Source organism: Balearica regulorum, chromosome 14 (assembly GCF_011004875.1).
Source record: "Balearica regulorum gibbericeps isolate bBalReg1 chromosome 14, bBalReg1.pri, whole genome shotgun sequence".
In the NCBI taxonomy this organism is placed as follows: domain Eukaryota; kingdom Metazoa; phylum Chordata; class Aves; order Gruiformes; family Gruidae; genus Balearica; species Balearica regulorum.
The window spans coordinates 9,342,784-9,365,209 of NC_046197.1; the positions used below are offsets into that span (position 1 = coordinate 9,342,784).

The 22,426-nt window shown below is 44.8% G+C and overlaps 1 protein-coding gene across 6 annotated transcripts in view; it reads right to left on the reverse strand.

Moving 5' to 3' along the window:
* Positions 1-22,426, reverse strand: part of HTR4 (5-hydroxytryptamine receptor 4) — a 138,095-nt gene that overhangs the window by 81,943 nt on the left and 33,726 nt on the right. For all 6 annotated transcript variants that reach the window (XM_075766929.1, XM_075766923.1, XM_075766927.1 and 3 more), the window contains exon 2: positions 14,854-14,935. In XM_075766929.1, coding sequence (XP_075623044.1) covers positions 14,854-14,879 — 26 coding nt within the window. In that variant the 5' untranslated portion in view covers positions 14,880-14,935. The remainder of the gene's footprint in view (positions 1-14,853; positions 14,936-22,426) is intronic.

The window sequence follows — 22,426 nt, forward strand, 5'->3', positions numbered from 1 at the left end:
CTTATTTACCAGCAGCATTCCCCTTAATTGTCATTCATTTCACTTCCATATTCTATAAATGTTGAAGACAGTCTTCAGTGTGTACTTTCAAACAAGAATGTTTGTAATTCGGTTATTGTACAAAAGAGTTTTACTTTACAGAGACATAAATGACATCACCATTACACACTTGAGATAAACTATCTCAAGTTTATCTTGATGTCATTAGTTTACAAACAGGGAGTAACTTGATGCCGATCTGACACAGCCTCCCCTGGCATGGGAATGAGCTGGAAAAATCCAGGTTTAGACTCATGCTAAACATACTCTGAGTGTCCAGATTTCTCACAGAAATCTATGTGATGCCTCCTGCAATAACCAGGTGCAAAACTGTGGTGCTCTGAGACTGACTGAGCAGAGCCCGCTACTCTTCAAGGGTGAGCTGCTGCTCCTGGGCTAAAAGCATTTATTTTCCCTATCTTATAAATTTTCCCATAAAAACAAAAAAGTAAGTCCTGCCTTATCCACATACCTTTGTTTCTCAAAGATAACACTTTATCAAAACACCATCTTAGTCTTGACTGGCATTCCCATACTGAGTTCTGATTTTCAAACTAGGGAAGACTTTTACTCCCATCTTTGCCAAAAGCCTGCAAGTTGCAAGACTTTCAAATCAAAAAGCATAAAAATCCTGCTCTGCTCTTGCAAGCAATATTTTCAGGGAAATATTGTTAAATGGGAGGCATTCAGTCAAGACCGGTAGAAGAGTCCTGGCATGAAGCTGTATATTAATATACCCAGGCTGTGTACTTTTCCCACTGCTTGTTTACACCTTGGACAATAAAAGACAAATACAGCTATTGGCTGTCTAACTTCTAATATTTCCTGGATAGTTTCCCAGTTTCAAGAATCTAGAGGAATGAAAGAGTTTCTTGTTGTTACCCCGCTAATGGAAGACTTGGCACAGACAAGATAATACATTGATTTCTGGAATACATTTTATTTGAAACACCACCCCCAGACACCCCATGTGGCTCTGAGCCACACAAAACCAGTTCCCAGCTCATTCATTACCAGACAATAGCAGGAGGCACTTTTACTTCTTTTCTGAAGGCAACATAGGACTGTACATCCCGAGTTTTTTTAAGGCACAGCATGGCAGAGTTCACCTGTGCAGTTCCCACGGTGTGTGCCCCTTGAAGTATTTGACTGATTGCCTTGTGTACACAGGGAATGGTGTGTCTCCTTAGTCCCTTCTCTAATGCCACAATTTCTGAACTGCCCAACCAGTTCGCTGTACCCTAACACAAAATACATCGGTCAAGCGAGATGAAAGTCATCTTTGAGATGTCATGCATTTCCAACTCCGCTACCTCAATATGAGCTTTACCATAAAGATCAGAGTTTGATAAAGCTAGTTCCAGAGGTGATGGCCAGAAACCTTCACCCCCAGAGTACATGTTCACCAGCTCATTTTGTATGAGCCTGGCTCTTGTATCTAGGCTTCAGATAGGTGTTCTTTCTAAGCAAGGACATGGAAAGTCCTTGATTCGAGAACAGCGCACTTAAATTTCTTGTTTTATTTAAACCTCCTTCTATGTCCCCCACTAAGTGCGTGTTCTGAATACTCTCCACAAAAACCTCATCACATTTCTCACTTCAAATAAACAAGAGGATGTCAACCTGGGCAAGCAGCAGGACAGAGAAAAAGCAAACAGCTGGGACGGCTTTGTAGATGGTAAGTGCAGACACACAGCTCAGATGCAACCCAGATCCCACCCAGGAGTCACTACCAGCACATTTCTCTGAGGCCAGCCTAAGAAGCTCTGGAAGTGTTTGTTCAGTTGTGATTTCCTTTGGCTAACAAGCACAAAAGCTTCCAGGAGGAACGTCTCACTGTGCTTGTCTGCAGAAGATTCCTAGAAACAGACATTCCTGGAGATGAGAGCAATGCGAAGGGAAAGACTTTCTTCTAGGTCATTTCACTCCTTTGTGGGGAAGTTACTCGGTGGCATCAGTTATGGACTCTCCACTCTCAGGTTCTATGAACTTCAAGTTTGACCCATAACTGGGAGCTAGCTGCTGCCTCTCCCAGTTATCTCACTGCAAGTTGATTTTAAAAGTCTGTTTCAGTTTGATAACTGGCCACTTGCAAATAAATTACACCCTGATATGCTGGGTACCACAGGTCTATCATTTTCCCTGCCACTGACTGAGGAAACCAGTCCAAGAACTTGTGAGGGGAGGAGGGGAAAACAAAAGAAAAGAAAAGCTCAAGGGGAAAACAGAGGGGTAAGGCCAGCAGCATCGCAATGATACTGCTGATGGTGTACCTGGTCAAGGGTCAGCACCATCAGATCTGCAGACTAGAAAATAAGCAATGAAGCTGCATACCAAAATGAAAGACAAACTAAGAGCCCTATTGGAAATCAAAACCTACTGCCCAGACATCCTTGGAAACAAGCAAAGACCCAGAGAGCTGAAATTTGACAAAACAGAGCAGAAACACAAGATCAGTTTGAGGGTTTAAAAGCCTATGGAGGAAGAAGGCCGGGGCATGTCAGCTGGATCATGAAGGCCCATTTGTGAAGTTTTGAGACAAGCAAAGAAGAAAGAGGTACGGTGTCTGCACCCAGCATCTTCAATACACCCAGGACATGACACCGCAAACACAACGCTCCTTTCAAGTGTCAGAGGAGGCACCAACCAAGCATAGAGGCACAAGGCTCAAAAAAAGACAACTGACTCTAAGTTGGGTTTGTGGGTCATTTGCTCCAGATCACAGCAGGGAAACTGGCTCCTAACCTGGGGTGGGCAGATCCCTGGCAGTACAGAGCAGCCAGGCTGCTCGCCCAGGGGTAACCAGGGAAGTGTGTTCCCATTGGGCTTAAATTCTCCGCTTAGGGGTCTGCAAAGCTGTTGGAAACTTAATAGCACCTGCCAATCACAAAGCACTGAAAACCTTAGTGACACTTCTGGAAAGCTGGTGCAGTGCGTTTTAACTGAGGATGAATACAGAAAGTTAGTTTGTTTTGTGATTAATTTTCTGGCCATTTAAACTTTGTTACTAACTTCAACAGGTATTTCAGGTGAGGGACACTGTTAGTTGAATCAGTTTACAGCTTTGAGCTCCAACAGAAACTTCTTCTGGTTTACAGTGTGTCACCAAGAGTAATTCTAAACAGATCCTCACGTCGCTGCAAGGAGACAGCGTCAACAAGGGCTCTGAGCGTGGCTTGCAGGGAACAGTATAAGCAATACAAGAACACTAGGTGCCTGCACTGGACTAGACCCAGATCTGCTGGACTCAGGAAAGCATACTGAACAGTAGCTGAATTGCAAGATATAAAAAAGCCATGTTTCATTGCAGTTGCCAGCTCTGTCTGAGAATCACATCCCCATTATGGCCCATAAAAATGGAAATTGCAAATAATGGCAGTAATGGGACCAAATCTATTCCAGCTGCTTGGAAATGGAGAAAAAAACCCTGCATTCTTCCACTCTAGCATGGCTCAAAATACCACAAAAGCAGTTTAATTCCCAAAGAAGGCAGTCTATTAATTTTCCAGGGATGTCTACCAGTAAAGAGAAAGTTCATATCTTGACGCACAAGCCTCAAAGAAGCTTCTCTGGCATAGACTGGAAAGGGAAGGGCCCATGCCTCCCAACCATCTCCTTTCCACAGAGTAACTCAAAATCTGTCTGGACTCGTGTGATGTTCTCTGCTTGCCCTAGTCCTCCAAATACCCAAGACCCTGGTTGGGTCTGCTCAGAAACATGTCACAGCTCTTGGCCAGCTGCCTCACCACTCAGCTCTCAGTCCTAAGAACATCTTGACTAAATTAACATGAACCAGGCTCTTCCTGCCTATCTTCTTTTGGTGGATTTATTTATTCTCCTATTACATTCCCTATTGATTAGATACCAGCCAGTTTTCAGATAAGTCCTCAGAGCTCTCAGGAAGTTCATGAGAAGAGCAAGCCCTGGACAGGTCTCCAGACTAGTCTACTGACAGTGAGTGATGAGCTGGCCCATCACCACAGCCCTCTGGTATCCGTGGAAAGGAGGCTTCAAAAACAAGTAGATAGACTTTGTGTTTTCAGGTCCTGGCCTTTAAGGCAAAGTTGAACAGAACTTAAATGCCAATAGATTAACTGTGGAGATAAGGGGATGGAAAAAACATCATCTGAGCTCACTGGGAGTTTGGGTGATTTTCCAGATTAGGCTAAGGAACTGAGGACTAAGTGAAGTAATCTATTTACACACATTCGACTTCTGGAACTGACCTTTAAAAGAACTCAGAGTCATCAGGACATGCTCTTGCCCAGAACTATAACCACTGGGGTCTGCTTTTACCATGGTATCTGGTAATATGCTGGAGCAGCGACCCAATATTCCCAGAGGGAGGGTGCTTGGGCTGTGAGGGTCACATAGCGAATGAACAAGCAGACACTGAGTGCATTAAAGCTTTGGGGGCAAAGGAAATGCAAGGAAAATGACTGTGCCTACTGTTAGGCAGAAATACTCTATGCCTATGCACAGAGCCACAGTTAGAGATGAGCTATAAGTGCCAGACCTTGGGAGGTGTGACAGAAGACAGAGATGACCCCAAAACAGCCACAACATGTCTCCTCTGCTCTCATGCAGGCATGAGCTCATGAGCCCGGGAAAGGGAAAGGCCTTGCTTAATTCACTCTCTCCTTCACTTCGACCCAACAACAGATGGATAGCCAAGTATTTAACAGCATCCTACTCACTCCTTCCCATCCCTCACTAACAGCAAGCAGAGCCCTTTTCTTTCTCCTTTCCTCCTCTCTGAGCTTATAGCAATGCCAATGTGCAGTCAAGAAGTCAGCTGCTGGTCCATTTATCACAGGTACACCAGCACAGAGCCAGAAACCTGGCTGCTATCCCCCTACAATTTGAGATTCTGTTTCTAATGGGTTTTTTTTTCTGCAAGGATGCTTTTTAAAAAAAAAGTTTCCAGATTTACTATTTCTCAAATGTGATAAATAGAAGAGCATCTGGTTACCATGAGATCAAATCCTCCCTGCAGTCTAGGCATCATATCCCGGGAAGGACTTGAGTTGCATAAGGCCATAGTAAGCTTTCACCAACTGAACAGAGAGCAGAAACTGTGTCAACTGCAACAAGTCACCTGCAACAGGCAGACCCTTCACTCCTGTTCACGTGCTTACAGGGAGATTACTTTGGCCTCCAGTTACTCGGTTTGTGCTGAGGGATACAAGCACAAGAGCCGAACACGTCTCTTTGCAAGTCCTTTTGCAAATACAAGCCCAGCCTTGCTACATTTATTCAGCATGCCTCCAGTTTGCTGGGGTTATTTTCAGCTTTTTTTGTTTTTTTAAATAACTTGCCCTACAATGGATTCACCCTGAAACAGCCAAAGACTCCCTGAAAGCATCAGCTCCACGGGGTTCCTGTCCATCAGATGGTAAAGCTTATGTTCAGACTGCGGCCGCTTTTACTTAATGTTCTGACCTTGGGGAGGCAGCGGCTGCTGCTCAGGGGACACGTGATGGCAAGTCCTCGGTTAACAGATGGGGCAAGACAGTAAGTTCAGCCAGCAGCTGAGGCTCAGGCCTCCGACTGTTTGCCAGACCAGGGAGTCACATCATTGATGATTCATTGCCACAGCACAGCAGGGGCAAAATAAATAGTTGAAAGACTGAAGTAGCAAGAGAGGAGCACGTTTCTTATCTGCATCACAGATGCACTCTGCTCCAGGGTAATAGTCTATCAACAGTTATTTATACTGCCCGATAGCAGGCCCTAGACACATGGCCAAGCAATGAGCACAAAACTTGTTTTGATAGAGCATCCTTCATATCTGAGATCATATAAATGCTCTTTCCCAAGCAGTGAATGGCTCGTTCTGCGGCTTCACACACTATTGCAGCAGGATCTGGAGTTGGTAACAGCTCATTGCAGCTCTCAGCATCACAGCTCTACTCCCAAGACAGCATTCACAGCAGATATGTCTACCCAGGACCTCAAGACTATCTTCCTGTGTTTGCCCAAAAGCAACTCAGGGAAATTTAACTCACTGAGTAGAGAGCAAATGCAAATAGATTTCCACTTACAGCCCCACCAACACCTTTTGGTTTTGAGACACAAAATCACGTCTGTTCTATAAGAAAACACAGGTCTGTCAATATGACTCTCAGTGCCCTATTAACCCTCGCACAGCTGATCTGGTCCTGTGCCTACCACCCAGCTGCAGTTTCACAGCTGTCCTGTCTCTCAAGACATCCCCTTCTAGCTTCCGCACTCCCAGCCTCTAGGCACAGCTGGCTCAAGAAGTCCCAAACAGGGAGACAAATTGACTTTTGCCAGCCTAATGCTGAGGGTCAGCCCTGAAAAGTCAAGGAGAGAGTCCTGGAGAGCCCCTGGCATCGCAGCTGCCAGCCTTGCCCTTCCAGCCAGTGAGGGCAATGAGGTCCAGCCCATCTTCCTGCTCTGGGCAACCTGCTGCTTTCTAGGGCAGCTGCCCATTTTTGCCAAGCCCTAGAGCCGGGTCTGCCCCAGGATATCCCTGGCTTTGAAACTGCTTCCACAGCCTTCCACAGCCTCTTCCAGATCTTCACTAGCTGCCACTCTGTGCAGAGACACTGAAGCTAAAGAAAGGATGTGCTGAAAGACACCAAAAAGTTAATTTTTATGGCCCAGCTCTTTGTCAAGGGCATTTTCATCTGCGCAGATTCCCCAGGGCACACTAATAAAAGCAGAGTGAGACATTGCAGAAGCGTGTGATAGCCTCACCTCCGGGGGGGGGGCTCAGCACACGCAGACAAACGGTGGAGCTGCCCCTCTGCCTCTGCCCCCTCTGACTTACTTCAGAGAGTATATATGTCTCACTTGCTCCACAGCTGCCGTAAGGGAGCACACTATTAATTTGCAGAAGCTGGAGCCAGGCTTAAAAATTCCATTAATTAAGTGTTGGCGGAGGTGTTTGGAAAGATGTTCCGATAAATACAGTGCTATAAAGTGTTTCCCTAGAAACTGAGAAAAAAGTTGAACAATATGAGAAGTACCCAGGCTGATAACAGCTATCGCTCCTGCTGAGCAGCACCTGGGCTGTACAGAGCATTTGGCAGAGAGAACTTCTTTTGCAGGGCTTTTTTGGCTACCGAGAATTTTTGGTTGGTAGCACAAAAATACGACAGTGAACCTCTAACACCATGCCTTGCCTCCCTGTGCCCTCCTGCTTTGCCCCTCTTCTTTCACCCGGTGTCAGCAGATGGAAAATGCTCTTGGCCAAGTCTATGGCTGGAGGTTCAGAAATGCCCCATGCATTTTAGTGGTCCCAGCCTGTGGGGTCCCTCCTGGGTGCCCCGCTGCGCCTGAGCACCCCAGCACCCCCGGGAAGCAGGCAGGCACACAGAGGCTCAACCCAAGAAACCCAGCAGCCAGCCATCTTTCAAATGACTACTTATAAAATAGTTCATTTGGTTCAAAAGCACAACTTATATATGGTCATATCTACAGGTGATGTAAATCAATACCATTAAGTTTTGCCTCATAAGGGATCTGTAGGGTTTTACTTTGCTCTTTTCTGGCACTGTGTGTTCTGCCTGCCCTTATCCTTAGGAGAAAGCGCACTCATCCACATCAGCTCAGCAAGTGGAACAGGACACTATATCACTTGTATACCAAAGGATGAAAACATGCAGCTCTCATCTATGCGCTCCTCTGATAGCTGCACCGTTCCTGCCCGGGGGACGCCGGCAGAGAAGACAGGGCTCTGTAGAAAATCTTCTCGGTGTATGGCCCTCCACAGAAATAACTGAACAAATACTTTTTGGATGGATGCTGCAGGTACTACAGGAGGATTAGGGTTGATCTTCCCCTAGAAAGGGGACTAGGAAGAGTGCTCTAGGCTGATTCCAGCCTGTTAAATTATATTTCAGCCTGGTATTTCTCACCTAAACAGAAATGTGATCAAAGAGGTTGAGATAAACAATGATTTAATGACTCAAAGTGTTAAAGTTGGAGAGGTTTTGAAAAGAGCTTGTGTATATATAAGTATAAACACACACATTGCAACTTGCTGAAGGAATCTTAAGCTGTTTGCTTGCCATGAATCCCCACTGGCAAGGCAGTCAGAGCACACAAACTCTTTTCTAAAACCCTTCTGTTTTCTGCACTTTGGGTCATTAAATCAGACTCTTATTTTGCTCCAACCACACAGCACAGCCTGCACCTCCCCCAGACATCCACCTCTGCTTTCAGCCGAGTTTTCTGCCTGTCCTGCCTCACAGCTCAGTTCTTGGCCCCCTCGGCTAGCTGCCAATGTCCTAAGGGGAGCAGAGGGACCAAGGGCACACACCAACCTTGGACATCCCTAGCTCCTCCTGGGGGTTCAGGGATGGAGCTCCTTGGGTCCCTCTCTCTCCCACTACACCCATCCCCAGGTTTGGATGGGGAGAGAAGACCCAAGACTTTCTCTGCCTCTTTTCAGAGTCAGCCACACTGCCAGTGCGAGGTAACAGACCTGTGTGAGAGCCAGCCATCAACAGCATCGCTTCTTGTGGTCCATGGAGGAAGGAGCCTCCTGGGGCAGCACAGCAAGGCTCCAGAATTGGGACTCACTCAAGGGGGTGTATCATCAAGGGGGTCAGTTGTTGTCAGCAATAGTGTCCACTATGCCTCTGTACAAGGACTTTGGGAAGAGCGGCTGGGTTAAATAATGGAATATTGTCTTTGCTTCCAAAACAAACACAACTGATTCAACCAATTTGATTCCTTGTTCCCTCACCTTGCTTCACATTTCTCAAAGTCAAGACAAGATTAATGAACCCCACACAGTACTGCTGGAGGGCTCTGCATTTTTCAGAGTACTTCAAGCCACAAAAATACCTTCAGCAACAAACTGAGAAAACTAAAGCTGATAAAGCCAAGTTTGGAAGCAATTAACATCAATCTAAAATTCAGCTGTTTTGGGGGCTCAGCTTAAAAATAAAAAGCAATTACTGTTGTGACAAACTCAAATAATACATTGTTTCTCCATAGTTGATTTAGCAAAGGGAGTCTGCCTTCAGCAACAGCTATAATAAAAAGTCTTACATAAAAGCTATTTACTTGCACTGAACATTCTCGTCATTTTTTTTTTCAAAAGCTTATTTCTCAAGAGCACAACAGCCTCTCCCCAACACCTGAGGAAGCAAGAGAGTTTTACACAGTGCGAAGTACACAGAACAGCCCTGACCACACTCAGAAGGACCCATTCAAATAGCAGAGGTTTATCCTTGTTGCCCAAGAGCGTGAAAAGAGCTCCAGCCAGCAGAACCACGGCTCTGCTCGCCCAGTCCTGGCTGTAAATGCCAGGCAGCTGCTCTTCCACTTCTTCCCTCCTAGCTACAGATTTGAAGAGTAACAAGAGCTGCTAGTGCTGGAGCTTGTCTGGGACTCCAGTTGTCACAGTGGGGAGAATCAACCAGTCTCGAAGATTTGGCCAAGGACCTACAAAGTTTGGTGTGACAGCTGGAAAACAACCTAGTTCTCAAAGCCCAGAGCACAGCCTCTTGGGTTAAAATACCAACAGAAATATTTAAAAAGCTGCCTGAAACACAACTGTGCCATCGATATTTAGCATGCAATAGTAGGGTGCTTGCCCAATGGAAACATCAGCCAGCACATGAAAATCACTTTGCAGCTTTTGAGAACTGTTCAGATTGCCTCTCGTTAGTAACTGCAACTTCCCAACCCATTGCACCGTTGCAAACCACACCAGAGCCTGCCTGTGCCAAAAGCTCTTTCAAAAAGCTTGAGCCAATGGCTTTCAAACTGTGTCAGCAGAGCACCTCCGAGCAGTTAACTGAATCAAGCATTTGAGCACCCTGCAGCTCCAGGGTGGTGCGAGATTTGCAGAGCTGCGTTACAAAGAGTCCTCTATGATACCTGCTCAGCTAAAACTGAGGCAGCCCAGAAGCTAGAAATGCTGGGCTGCCATGCAGCACCCATAGCAGTGGGATGAGTGAATGTGTGGTGAGTGCTGGAGCTCAAAGAAGGGAAAATGCACAAGAATGGCCAACCATGCCATTAGAACTAGTGTAGATTTGAGTCACCTGTGCTCCCAGCAATATAAAGGAGCCAGATTTAGCTGCTATGAGAGAAGGAGGGGCTGGCATGCTGACAGGAAGCTCTACTTCATTCCTGGCTACAGGGAATGCTCTGTAATGAGATGATGAAAGTCTTACCAAAAGTCTAGGAAGACTTTAGTAGTCTTTAATAAGGCCATTGCTCACTCCTTGTGCATGGCATGTTTGCAACCTACACTGGCAATTGCCCAAGAGAAGCAGAGTCCTCCCTGTTCGGGCCTTTCCAGATTGCTCAGCGAGGTCTGCAGGTGCCGTTCCTGGTACACGGAAGCTCCTCTCACAGTTTTCGCGGGCAGAGTTATTATGTACCTACCCACACTCTGTAAGAGCCAACTGCCCGGCTTATACACAGAAAACCAAGAGTCCATGGACTCCCAGGTGACTTCTGTACACACAAACTATGTCCATTTTAGCTGGTGATTTGGCACAATAGGAGCAGATCAAAGCAGCTGGTATAGAGGTCCCTACATCTCCACTCTATGCAGGACATGGTGGGATATTTTGGATTAGATTTAGCCTATTCTCCCTGCCCAATTGTCCCCACCACACCTGAATGTGGAAGATGCATGGTTTGAGCCCGTGCTTCAAAACCTTTAGCCCTCATTGTGGGCTGCAGAGCGTGTGGTACAGAGCTGCTGGATTAACGTCTTCCGATAGGAATGTAGTTCGCAAGTCCCCTTTCTAAGTGCTGTGTGATCGGAACTGATACACCACGTGTGGGGACGACCAACGGATTCACCTTACTTCTGCTCTGCACTGAAATGCAAGCATAGGCACAGTAAAACAAACTGCACCAAACCCATCTCTGTGCATATTTTTCTTTTGTGCCTAAAGAGATTCAGCCTTTTTCTACTTTCTCCAAGGCTGTCAAAATCATTGTGTTTGTATGAAAGTGAAAATGTCTAATGCAGCAAAATCTAGAAAAACTGGAAGAGAGATGCAAGCATGTTTTGAAGGTTTGCACAAATTTACAAGAACCACGGGCAAACACCTTGCCATAATCAGGCGGGGCAGCAGCCTGCTTGCCAAAACCCTTGAGCCAGGTCTGGCTCCAAAGAGGAGATTTGAAGTGGTACTTTGCAGCCTTCAAGTGGAAGAAGCATGTACCAGCGAGGGTAGCAGTGAAGGCATCTGCAGGAGCTCCCGCCCTTTGGCCAGAGGGCAGCAGCAAACAGCGTAGGGTTCACTACGTGCCAGCTGTGCTAGAGCGGGTCAGTGGGAAGGACCACTGCACTCTTGTTTGTAGTGTGCCCAACTAGGTTTTTTATAAAGTTGTTTGAAATGAAGAGAATAAACAGCTTCTTTTTTTCCATACTCTAATTCGAGGGTTCATGTTTTCATTCCAAACCACTTGACAGTATCTCATTAACCTACTACCTATAATAAATGTGTCCAATAACAATCACCGAGTCATACTAAATTAAAAAATTCTGTAAAGTCTAAATCGGAAATACTTGCGAGTTCATTTGTTTTTCTACTCTAGAATTAGAGAAAATGAGGTCTGCCACCCCCCCTCAGCTGTGATAAATAACTCCCAAAGCACACTGTCTAAGATTTCCAGGAATGTCTCTCTAACCTCACACTGCAGCCTTTGTAAAATTCATAACCAAGTTTTTCCACAGAAAGAAAACATTTGTAGAGTTGAATCTGCCTGCAGTGCTTCAGGTAGCTACAGAGATGTAAAGCTGCTCATCACTTGGCATCTTCTGGGGCATCTCATCAAAACCTGTCCAAGGGCAGGAGATCTGCACCCATGACCAGAGCAGGAAGACCGCGGCACTTGTTCCTCTGCACCGAAGAGTGACATGCTGTTTCTGCAGGGCTCAGCTTGAAACAGTCAGCCTGTCCCTCTCTCCTCCTATCCTGCTGTTGTCCCCATATAGCCAAAGCACCTCCCATTTCCCCAAGCTTTGCTCCCCTTCTCGTGCAGACCTCCCACTGCAGCATCCCTGAGCCCCGCAGGGATGGGGAGCAGGGATCCAAGTGTTCCCATCTCTCAGGCTCACCACACGACTTTACGAAACAACATGTGGAAGCCCCTGGCTTTGACAGAAAACATTCAGTAATTCACATCTCAGCAAAAAAGCTGAAATCAGGGCAATAAAGAAGAAACATTAGCTACTTACTGGTAGCTGACAAGCAAAGCTCTCAAAACCAAAAATTCATGGTTTGGAAAAGTGTGGGGTCAAAATAGAACCATATGCCTACCACAAAGTCTGTATATGCAACCAATCACACAAAATGAAGCACTGCCATAGTCCAGCTCAGAAAGAGCCCCTAGGAACACAGGAAAAAAATCATTCCTGAAGTATAACGATGCAAGATCTGACCACAGTGTTTGATCAAAACAGCTGGGGAACAGTGAATCAATATTGATTCAGGACAGCTTTCAAATTCCCATGGATTTTCATTCATCAGATCCCCAGGAATGCCTTGTGTTGTGTTGCCTCCTTAAATCTAAATGGGAAGTCAGATGAAATCTTTCACCAAAGGAGAAGTTCCCCCTCAGGGATCCTTCTACTGCCCTGCCAGGGTCAGACCACTCCAGCTGGCCACACAAACTGGTCTCCAGGAGAAGGCAGTCTCTTGAGGGACTCTTTCCAAAAAGTCTTTCCCCAGGGCTGTGCAATGGGCATTTTCCACAGCAAGCCGACCAAAGGAAACCCCCCAGCTCTGCCCACGTTCTGGCACCCCCCGAGCACCCAAACCCCCTTCCCTCCCAAGCACCTATTGCATTCAGGCTACATCACATGCTTGAAAGTATCACAAGTAGGAAGACAAAGCCTAGTTCTAACAGGAATTAGTTTTATTTGGGTTTGATTTTTTGGGGCTGGGAGGAAGGGTGGGGTTATGGGCTGGGGATTTTGTTGGACCAGAATTAGGGTTGATTGGAATTATAGTAAAATTCAAAAATAGGAAGAAACAGATAGTGATCTGTTGGTTCCTACAAATAATGAATTACAAAACTCCAATAGATGACTTAAAAACATCCATGCTGGGTCAGACCTACTCAGTGTCTGTCTCCACCAGTGGCAAATAGCATGTTACTGAAAAATATACAGGTAAGGTAAATATAATGTCACACTTCCCTCCAGGTATAGCCTCTCTGTGCCCAGGCACTCACTGAGCCAGTTTCTCTGTGCCCCTTGGTGTTTATGAACTGACAGGTTTTCCATCTATGAATGATGAAATGTATAGTGGGAATTATTTTCACCATAGTGAGAAACAGATTTTTTTCTTAGTGTCTTTAGAGGAAGGAAAAGATTGTAGGGAAAATTGCTTGGTGTCAGCACCTTAATTCCCTTTACAGAGAAACAGCAGTAGCCTACGCATTTAACTACACTTCTGGTATTAAAAAGGCAAGACAAATTTCATTAAGCAAAACACATTACCTCTCAGCATTGATTACCGGGTTATAAATGTGACCTACTAAGCGTGCATTAAACAGCAATCTGGAGTTGCTGGTGACTTTCCCGACACTTGAGTAGGTGAATGAAGACCAGAGTTGTTCTCTCTGATAGTACAACACTTTGAGGAACCTCATTAAGAACAGAAATTATCTTTGAAAATGTATTATCTCGCTCTGCGTGTGCAACTGGAGAGAATAGGTTGTAGCTCACACAGAGGCACGTCCCAACCTGAAAGCGCAACAGCTAGAAAGCTGTGAGGACAGGGTGGCACAACAGGATCCCCTTTGAGGTGTAAGACCCTGTTCCCCCCTTTTCTGTACTGCGTTTCCTCCTGATCTCTGTTGAGTAACAACTTAGGGAAAGGTCCACTGGAAGACCAGAGTACGTACATTTGATCTGTCTCTATCAGAGCAATTTTCTCCAAGACATTTTACCATGTACTTGCCACTTGAGTGTCCAGGCAGGGGAAGGGTGAAAAATTACTCCCCAAAATAAAAACATGAGACATCAAAAAGGTACTCCCTGAGTGGATTTAAAGAAAACTCTTTGTGGAAATGTACACCTCTCATTGCAAATGGAATATTGCTTCCTCCTGTGCCTGGGCCAGCAACATGGGTTTGGTCAGAAGATTGATGTCCTTGTGTGAAGTGGGTTTGGTGAGTCTTAGTTCAGCTCCCCACACAGTTCAGCATCACTGGCAGCCTGGCCAGTCAAAAGGCCGAGAAACAAAAGGGACAAATCCCAATCCTACAGAAAGACCCCACAGATCACACCTGAGAATGGCAGAGCTGATGCCAGCCTTGTGTCCTTGGGGCAGCTGCAAACAGGTTCTCCAGCCTTTTTTGAACAATTTCTGTTGGCATCACATTTCCAAAATCAAAACGATCCATACTGAAATTTGTCTCTCACTGATACCAGTAGTGTGCCCAGGGGTTTGAAATGACTTCAGAGATGTCATTTTTTTTGCTTGCTGCACCATAAGGCAGCAGAGATGAGGCTGTAAGTTCTTAGACCATTGCACCAAAAAGAAAAAGAAAACTAGGATCAGACTTTCAACAGGCACAGATGGGCTTATGCCTGGTCTTTGATGAGGCCTTATCCATCCTACTGCAGGGAAGTCCTTGTCTTGGCTACGCCACATCTGACATTTACACAAACAACAGGGCAACACTACATCCTTACAGAAGCTCCAGGAAACCCCAACCCAGGCATTGCAGCATGAGGAGAGACCTTCATCTACAGGCAAACAGAAAATACCATCCTGCACCTTTGCAAGCACATCGTACTGCAGCTCACCAGCTGGATGAGACGCCATATAGGAGGAACCATGTAGTTTATCCTACCTCACATTAACATCAAGTTCTTCCATCACAGGCAATAGGCATAGGTAGCTGGGAGTTCAATGTCCATAGAAGAGGCCTTGTCCTGCAGGGGAGAGAGTTAAAAAGCAGAAGTTAAAGGATCTCTCATGGGTGCACATTTACCCCAGTGAAGACACCTATACGCCGCATTCTGCTCCCTGGCCTGGCTTCTCTTGAAAACAGAAGTTATGTAGACAGGTCAAAATGACTTCATAGTATCGCATAGAACTATCATAACACAATTTTCAGTTATCTGCCTTGACCTATTTGTATCTCACCACACTAAGGTGCATGTCTGGAGACACAAAAGCAAGCTGAAGTGATAGACAACCTTTTGCGGCTGTGTATACACCACCACTCGTGTAACCTAGGGCTAACAGAGTGCTTCAAGGTCCCAGGGGAACACTGGCCCTACTGAAAATAACAAAAAAAAAATATCCCTCTTATGAGTGAAGCCAAGTCTTCACCTGAAAGCTAACATCAACCTTTAATCCACTCCATGATCATCACTTCTCATGAGGACTTCTTGGACTGAGATTACCAGAGGATCGTTTCAGCTGCAGTAAGGTAGTAAAATACTGTAAGGACTGCTGCACTGGCACAGAGAAAAGGCTCTTCTGGCCAAATACTCAGTTTCCATAGGAGTGAGAAGCTGTGTAGGCAGAAGTCATAAGAACCAATGCATAGGAGACAGATCACATCCAAGACTGTACTGGTCAAAGTCCTCTGCAGACATCTTGTCACTTGTTGAAAAATGTCATTCTGTGCAGTGCCTCCTCAAACGGTAACAGCTCCTTCCCTCTAATTGCCACAAATGTGTTATTAGGCAAGTATTTCCAAAAGACACAGACCCAAAGCATTATACCAGTACACCCAGCATACCATGCTGTACTCAGTGAGCTCTGGGTGCTGGTGTGGAAAGGGGCACACACAAAAATACCACAGGTCAATCTGGCCTGTCCTTCTGCAAGTGAAACCCCCAATGACCTCAGAGAAATCCATCTATATATGTTGTCAAAGACTCTCACAGCTCAAATAGTAATTTATGTTGCTTGCATTTATTTCTAGAAATAAGATTACTACAGGTACCATTCTTGAGACTTGTTCTCCAAGACCAACTTTTTATGAAGTTTATGAAAATATGTTATGTTGCAATTCTGGTGGCACCGAGGAGCTGAGCACCATGATAGAAGTGACCTCTTCTAGCCTATGCTTACATTCAAAATTACTTGCAACAGCATGCACACATGTAAGCTGCACTGGACCTAGGACTTTTCATGATAACTTCCAAACTTTCAAAGCTCAAAAAAAAAAGTAGTTTAAATACGATCAACTGAAGAAGTCTTGCAAAACCTGGCCAGGAAAACATAAGTGAGAATGCTTGGTAAATTAGTTTCTGTTTTTACATAAAATTAAAACACTGACTTACCACTAAATTAAAATAGGTTTCCTGTGGCACTATATTGTACAGCCTTATGAATACTTAATAGCAGTACTGTAATTACAAAGAACTAAATGATTTGCAGCTCAAGTTAAAATAGTGTTACTGGGAGTAAGTACATTTAAGTGATATAAATATTAATAGGATTTTTAATTCTGTCAAAATTCCATCATGACTCCATAGAAATGGATGCACCATCTTAATAAAGAGTTTGTGTGTTTGCTGGTGGAAAAAATGGGATAAGTTTCTGAGCACTTCAGACTGTTGATTGCCCCTCGTGTTATGTCTCTAGAGAGCCAAGGATAATGCCACCACCATGGCATTGTTAATAATAAATGCAAATAAGGCCATTGTGGTAACTTGGCTTCAAAGAAAAGATTGTAATAATACTGACTCAGACTTCCTAGATACAATGCCAGGTTTTCACTGCAAATGAACACCCACTCTCCAGGCCTGGTTCAGTGTTTACCAGAATTAGTACTTCAGTAGCTATCGACTATACGTAGTTTTGCAAGCAAAACTTACTTGGGTCAATAGGATGTTTTTATCTGAGGGTGAAAACCTTCAGAATTTGGCCACTATTTACAGCTTAAGCCTTCAACTGGTGTTTCTAAGGGCACTCTGGAATCTGGTGACTTAAAGACTACTGCTGTATTTTGCAAATATAGGGGTGAGAGGTCTAGAGTTTCTGATCAAGTCACCTCTGTGTCCCTAAGACCTGATCTCCAACTTTAATGCAAGTTGCGGGGTGGGGGCGGGGCGTGCAGAGCTCTCCTGTGTTCCTGCTCTGGAGTTCTTCCATAGAACAAAATGCCTTGCCAGCTGCTGGGATGGCTGCCTCTCAAAAACACAGGAAGATGAACCTGGAAGATGGTCTTGGGGATGTAAAAATACAACCAATAGTCTCCATGCTCAAACAGGCAAGAAGAAACCTAATTATTTCCTCTCCAAAGAGATTTAAGTAACCACTTCAAATAATGCATTTGGCATGTAGGTTAAATTAAATTCAGTTAATTCAGAAGCAAATACATCAGAATAGGTCTGACATGGTGCTTTGTTTCAATGGGCACAGGAACCCATTCTTCCCTGTCATTTCAAAACAAAGAGAACACTCTATAAACTGCAGCCAAAACCCATGAGATCATGACCCACCTCCCCTACCTTCCAGCACAGCTGGTGAGCACTGGTTAACTCTGCCTTACAGCATCCTTCAAAAGCAAGTTGTCATCTCTGTTTACTGTGGAAGCAAAAAAAGGTTGGCTGAACCCCACCAAGAGGATTCAGAGCAGGGCAGAAGCAGCCCCTGGATATAAAGATACAGCTATTAAACTGATTTTAGTGTTGAGACAGCACAGATATGCCACAAGGAAAACCTGGTCAAGTTTCGTTGACACTGATTCAGGGGAAATTCTTCCTTCGGTATGCAGAAAAGAGGCTTTAGTACTTACTGCTACAAGCGGGAAGTGATGAAACTGCTTTGCTGCAGTTACCCACCTGTCGCAGTTCTGAATTACAAGGGAAAGGTGCAGGGGGGTGGGGGAGCCAGCAAGAGCCGCGGGCAGGAAAAAGAGAAGACAGAAAAAATGTCACCTATCTGCACTACCCCAGTCCCCCATGCTCCCTTCAGTATCAGGGTTTAAGAGGTACCTTGGGAAACTTTCTAAAACAAGCAAAACTTACAATTTCAGTAGAATCAGAACTGTTGTCTTATCTATTCATCAAAATGTACTTTGCTATGTAGGCACCAGCATTACTGCAGTCACAGCAAGTGTGACACACTTAAAAACACAGGAAATCTTTTTTGTTTCCATTAGTATTTTCTTCACTTGTTTTGTGTTTCTTTATACAGTAGAAATAACATTTTGGGTACAAAATATAAAAATACGAAGTTTTTAGGGATTTTGATAAAACTAGGAATTCTGTATACAAACACCCAGCTACATCTCACTGTGCCGTCAGGTGTGTTTCTGGCAGCCATCCCATACACCGAGTCACAGCCAGCAACCACATTTCTTACATTGCACCTCACAGACAATTTATTTTTTTTATAATTGTTTACATATTCCTAAGCTCTGCAGCTCTGAGAACATTTTTTTCCCCACAAATATAGAAACAAACAACATTTGGGTCGGAATGGGCAATGCATTTTAAAGTGTCACACTCCACAGCCCTCCAGGATCGGGAACATCCCACCCCTGTACAGGAGACCTGTGGTGTTTTAGGGGCTGCTAGTTCCTTGCATCTTCCCCATATGATGAAGCATATAATGAACGCATAATGAAAGGGCACTAAACCAATGACATTATTCAGCTTTCATCAGCTTTTCTATAATGGATTTTAAAATTGGATCTTCCTTCCCTTTTTCTCTCCCCATGACACCACAGTGGTTAGACTTGTAGTCATTGGAGTCCCAACAAAGAAAGAACAACGACGTCAAGACCATGTAATAAAAAAATCTCCACAAGTTATTCTGTAAATATATCTGGCTCACATAGAGGGCCTGGTGCTATTCTTTGTTATTAAGGTGATTACTCATACTCAATTAGGAAGCTGTTCTCTGCCTCAGAAAGATAACATTGAGCTCCTAAGTCAACCCTTATATCATCCAGCCCATCATACATATATATTTTCCCTTCAGCACAAAAGAGCTTCTCTGCTGTGATTACAGGCACACGGAGCAATGCACATCGCTGCAGCCAGGTCATGTTTTCCTGGATGTGAACATCCAGCTTCCCACAGCTCACAAGCAGTCCCTGATCTATAGCATGGGCTGATGGCAACGGTCCCACAAACCCATGGTCTTCCTCTCCTGGGCTCCAGAGCCTTTCCATCCTGGGTTTGCTGAGAGCAGCCCCACTCAACCGGCCAGGGAACCCGAGCAGGGCTCCGAGTCTGATTCCTCATACAAGTCTGGTTCCCAGCTTCTAGCACAGGCTCCTGCTCAGATACAGGTCTGCTCTGTTGGCCAGACAAAAGAGTCAGGCTGAGCCTCCACACACCAGATACATCTCAAAGTGAGTCTTCTCGTATGTGTTCTCTTCGGATTTCATACCAGTGACCAAAACTGAAAAGCCATGAAAAGCTCACCACAGTAATCTACCTAAGGACTTCAGTTACAGCTAAATTCAGGCAGTGAAGAGAGGTTAAATGGTTTCACTCTTTCAGGTGTCAGCACAAAAATAATTTTGATGACTCCCACAAAACAAGAAAATTTTTTCAGTAATTTTGTATGTCAAAACTCCACTTTGGAGAGTTTGCTTTATTTTTCTGCAAAATTTCAGAATTTTAGTGTGCACTGAAGTTACACACAATGTGCATCACCATGCCATCATGGAGACCTCTACAAAACTGAAACTTTCTATATTAGAATTAAAAAAAAATTAATCAAATGTGGAACTCTTCAACAACAACGAAAACAAACAAACGAAGGCCTTTGCAAAGAACTGTTCCCCCAGAGAAACTTAACGGAAGTCAGTACTCTTGGCAGTATTTTCACTTCAGCAAAGCCCAACATTTTTTAGTGGGAAAAAAATACAGGCACAGCATCTCCAGCAGGCTTGACATGACAGCTCCATATACCTCCCTTGTGAGACAAGAACTCCTCATCTTATTTTGTTCTCCACTAATCACTGCCATCAAAAAAAGAGCAAGACAGATATACCATATGTGTATGACTAGTCCCAGTCATCACTGCACAGGAGACTGGCTCTGACTTGGGAAAGCCAATCCAGTAATAAGCCTCGGCAAGGCTGCATTGATGGCATTCAGGGAAATCAGAAATTGTCCATCAAGATGAGACCAGCTGCATGCTTGTGCCTCACTCCTGCCTGACACACCACCAAGTCACTTTAGCAGATGCTCTCCTACCTCTGCCCCTTCTCCTCCACAGTTGTGGGGGATAGGAAAGGGAAAACCCAACAAGGAGATGGATAAACAGAGATATCTTCCCTACTGAACCGTAGGGACTATTGGGGAAGCTTTACTCAATGGCTTTAAGGCATTAACAAAGAATTCACTTCTCAGAGACCATAAGGAGCTAGGTGGTGGCAAACAGCTAATCCTGTCTCTTAAGTGACCACGAACTCACCTGCTCTACACAGTGGCCTTGGTCTGCCCGGCAGAGATGACAGTGTCCCACCAGATGACAGCAATAGCCACACCAGTCTTGCAAGACATTTTCCTTGCAAGGCACTGATTAACTGAGACACTGACACATTCTCCATCCAATTTATTTCCATCCCACTCAAGCCCCATATTGTTCAACTTTCTGTCACTGCTGTGCTGATGACAACAGAAGAGTTGAGTCATTCTCCTGAAACACTTACACCCCCATTTCATGCAGTGCTGGATTGTGCTGCTTCATCATTTGTGACACCTTAAATGAAGCTGCGTCCACTGCATGGACTAAGCAGTCCAAAAAGCCCATTTCATTTTACAGATGAATATTGTACTGTCCTTCTGCTCTACTGCACTACAGGAGAGGAAGGGGGATATTTGAAAAAAAAAAAAAAAACAAAAACCACCAACCCTAAATTCAGTTTCTGTCTTATGCTCTCTATGAAGAATTGGACTTATCACTGCAGTTCTCTGACTTCACTCTTCCCTTCATAAATGTAAGGTAAAAACACCCTTTTCCCCCATCCTTTGCCAGCGGAGCATGGTGCGCAGTGACCACGGCTTGATGCGGCCTCTGACTTCAGCATAGATGTCCTGCAGACACCCCTTGTTATTGGGTAACACAGAGCAGCGGGCTGATAAAAAAAGATGTCGCAGATGTTTGGAAAGCCTGTTTAGCCTTCCCCTAGAAACAGCTGTCCTCCACATCTCAAAGTATAAGTTCTTGGAAGTACAGCTTTCATCCAGTATTTGTGATTCCTGATTGAGGCCAAAGGAATCACTCTAATATAAATAAAGACTGCTATCTGAATCTGATTTCAGAAGGCTCCTGGTTTCCTGTAGTGAACATCCTCCAAATTAAAGTTGGGATAGAATAAAAAAGCTGCTGTTCGATTCCCACCACAGGAATTTGGGGTTGTGATTTTTATTGTAGCTCCCTCTTCATCATTATCAGAAAAAGAGAGGTTGTTAGCAGAGACCAACTGGACAAGATCTTCCCAGGCTACATTAAACTGATCCTGTGGAACGACAATCACCTCAATCCAAAGACAATTTGCTGCTCATCAGCACAGAGCAGTCCAAAACCTTCCAAGTGTTGCAAGAAAATATTCTGCCCATGACAACACTTGAGAAGGAAATACCAGAGCGATCCAACTTGTTTGGTCCTAGATAAAATAGCTCCATTTCCACCACCCATTTCTGGTAAAGTCTCTGCCCCCTCCCACAGCACTTCTTGCCTTCTCTGTCACTGCTTTTCTCCCCACGAAGGACAAAGCTGATAAGTCCCTCAGTTGTCAGCAGAGACAGTTGGGTGGACTGATTGTAATCAAATGTCATTCCAGCTGGTTAAAATGCAGCACTTTGCTTAAACAAGGAGAAATAAAAAAAAAGTACACATGACTTATCACCTGAAAAAGAAAACAGAGTCCAGCTTTAAATAGAAAAAGACACAAGAAGTGTCCTTTCACTGAAGGGATATTTTACAAAACATCTTTTTACACTCATGGAGGGAGTCTCTGCCTTGAACGCCCAAACCACAGGCACCGAGTTGAACAGGTTCGTGTCCCCGACGGACGTGGGAGTTGCGTGTGGCACACAGGTCACGGCAGAAGCCAACACCTTGTGTGCACACATTTGCACAGGCAGGCTTTTCTTCATTGTCAGTCTGGCCTTCACGGCCTCTCAGCTGTCACCCCTGTGCCTTTTCAACCTTACACCAATGTATTCTGCACTTCCAAAAATGGAAGTTTAAATTCCACGTTCAAGTACCAAAAAAATACCAAGACATCAAAATATCAGGGTCATTCCCTTGGGAAGGATGCATGGAAGGAATTCTGCCTACCTCCTCTTGGACTAAATCCCAGCCTGCAAGGTCCCACCACTGACAGTGTATACAGTAGATCTGAGACCTTCTGCCAAACAGCAAACAGTTCTGCTGGCTGGCTAAGCCCAGAGTTGTTACTTCATGGCATGCTTTCATCACCAAAACTGCAAAGG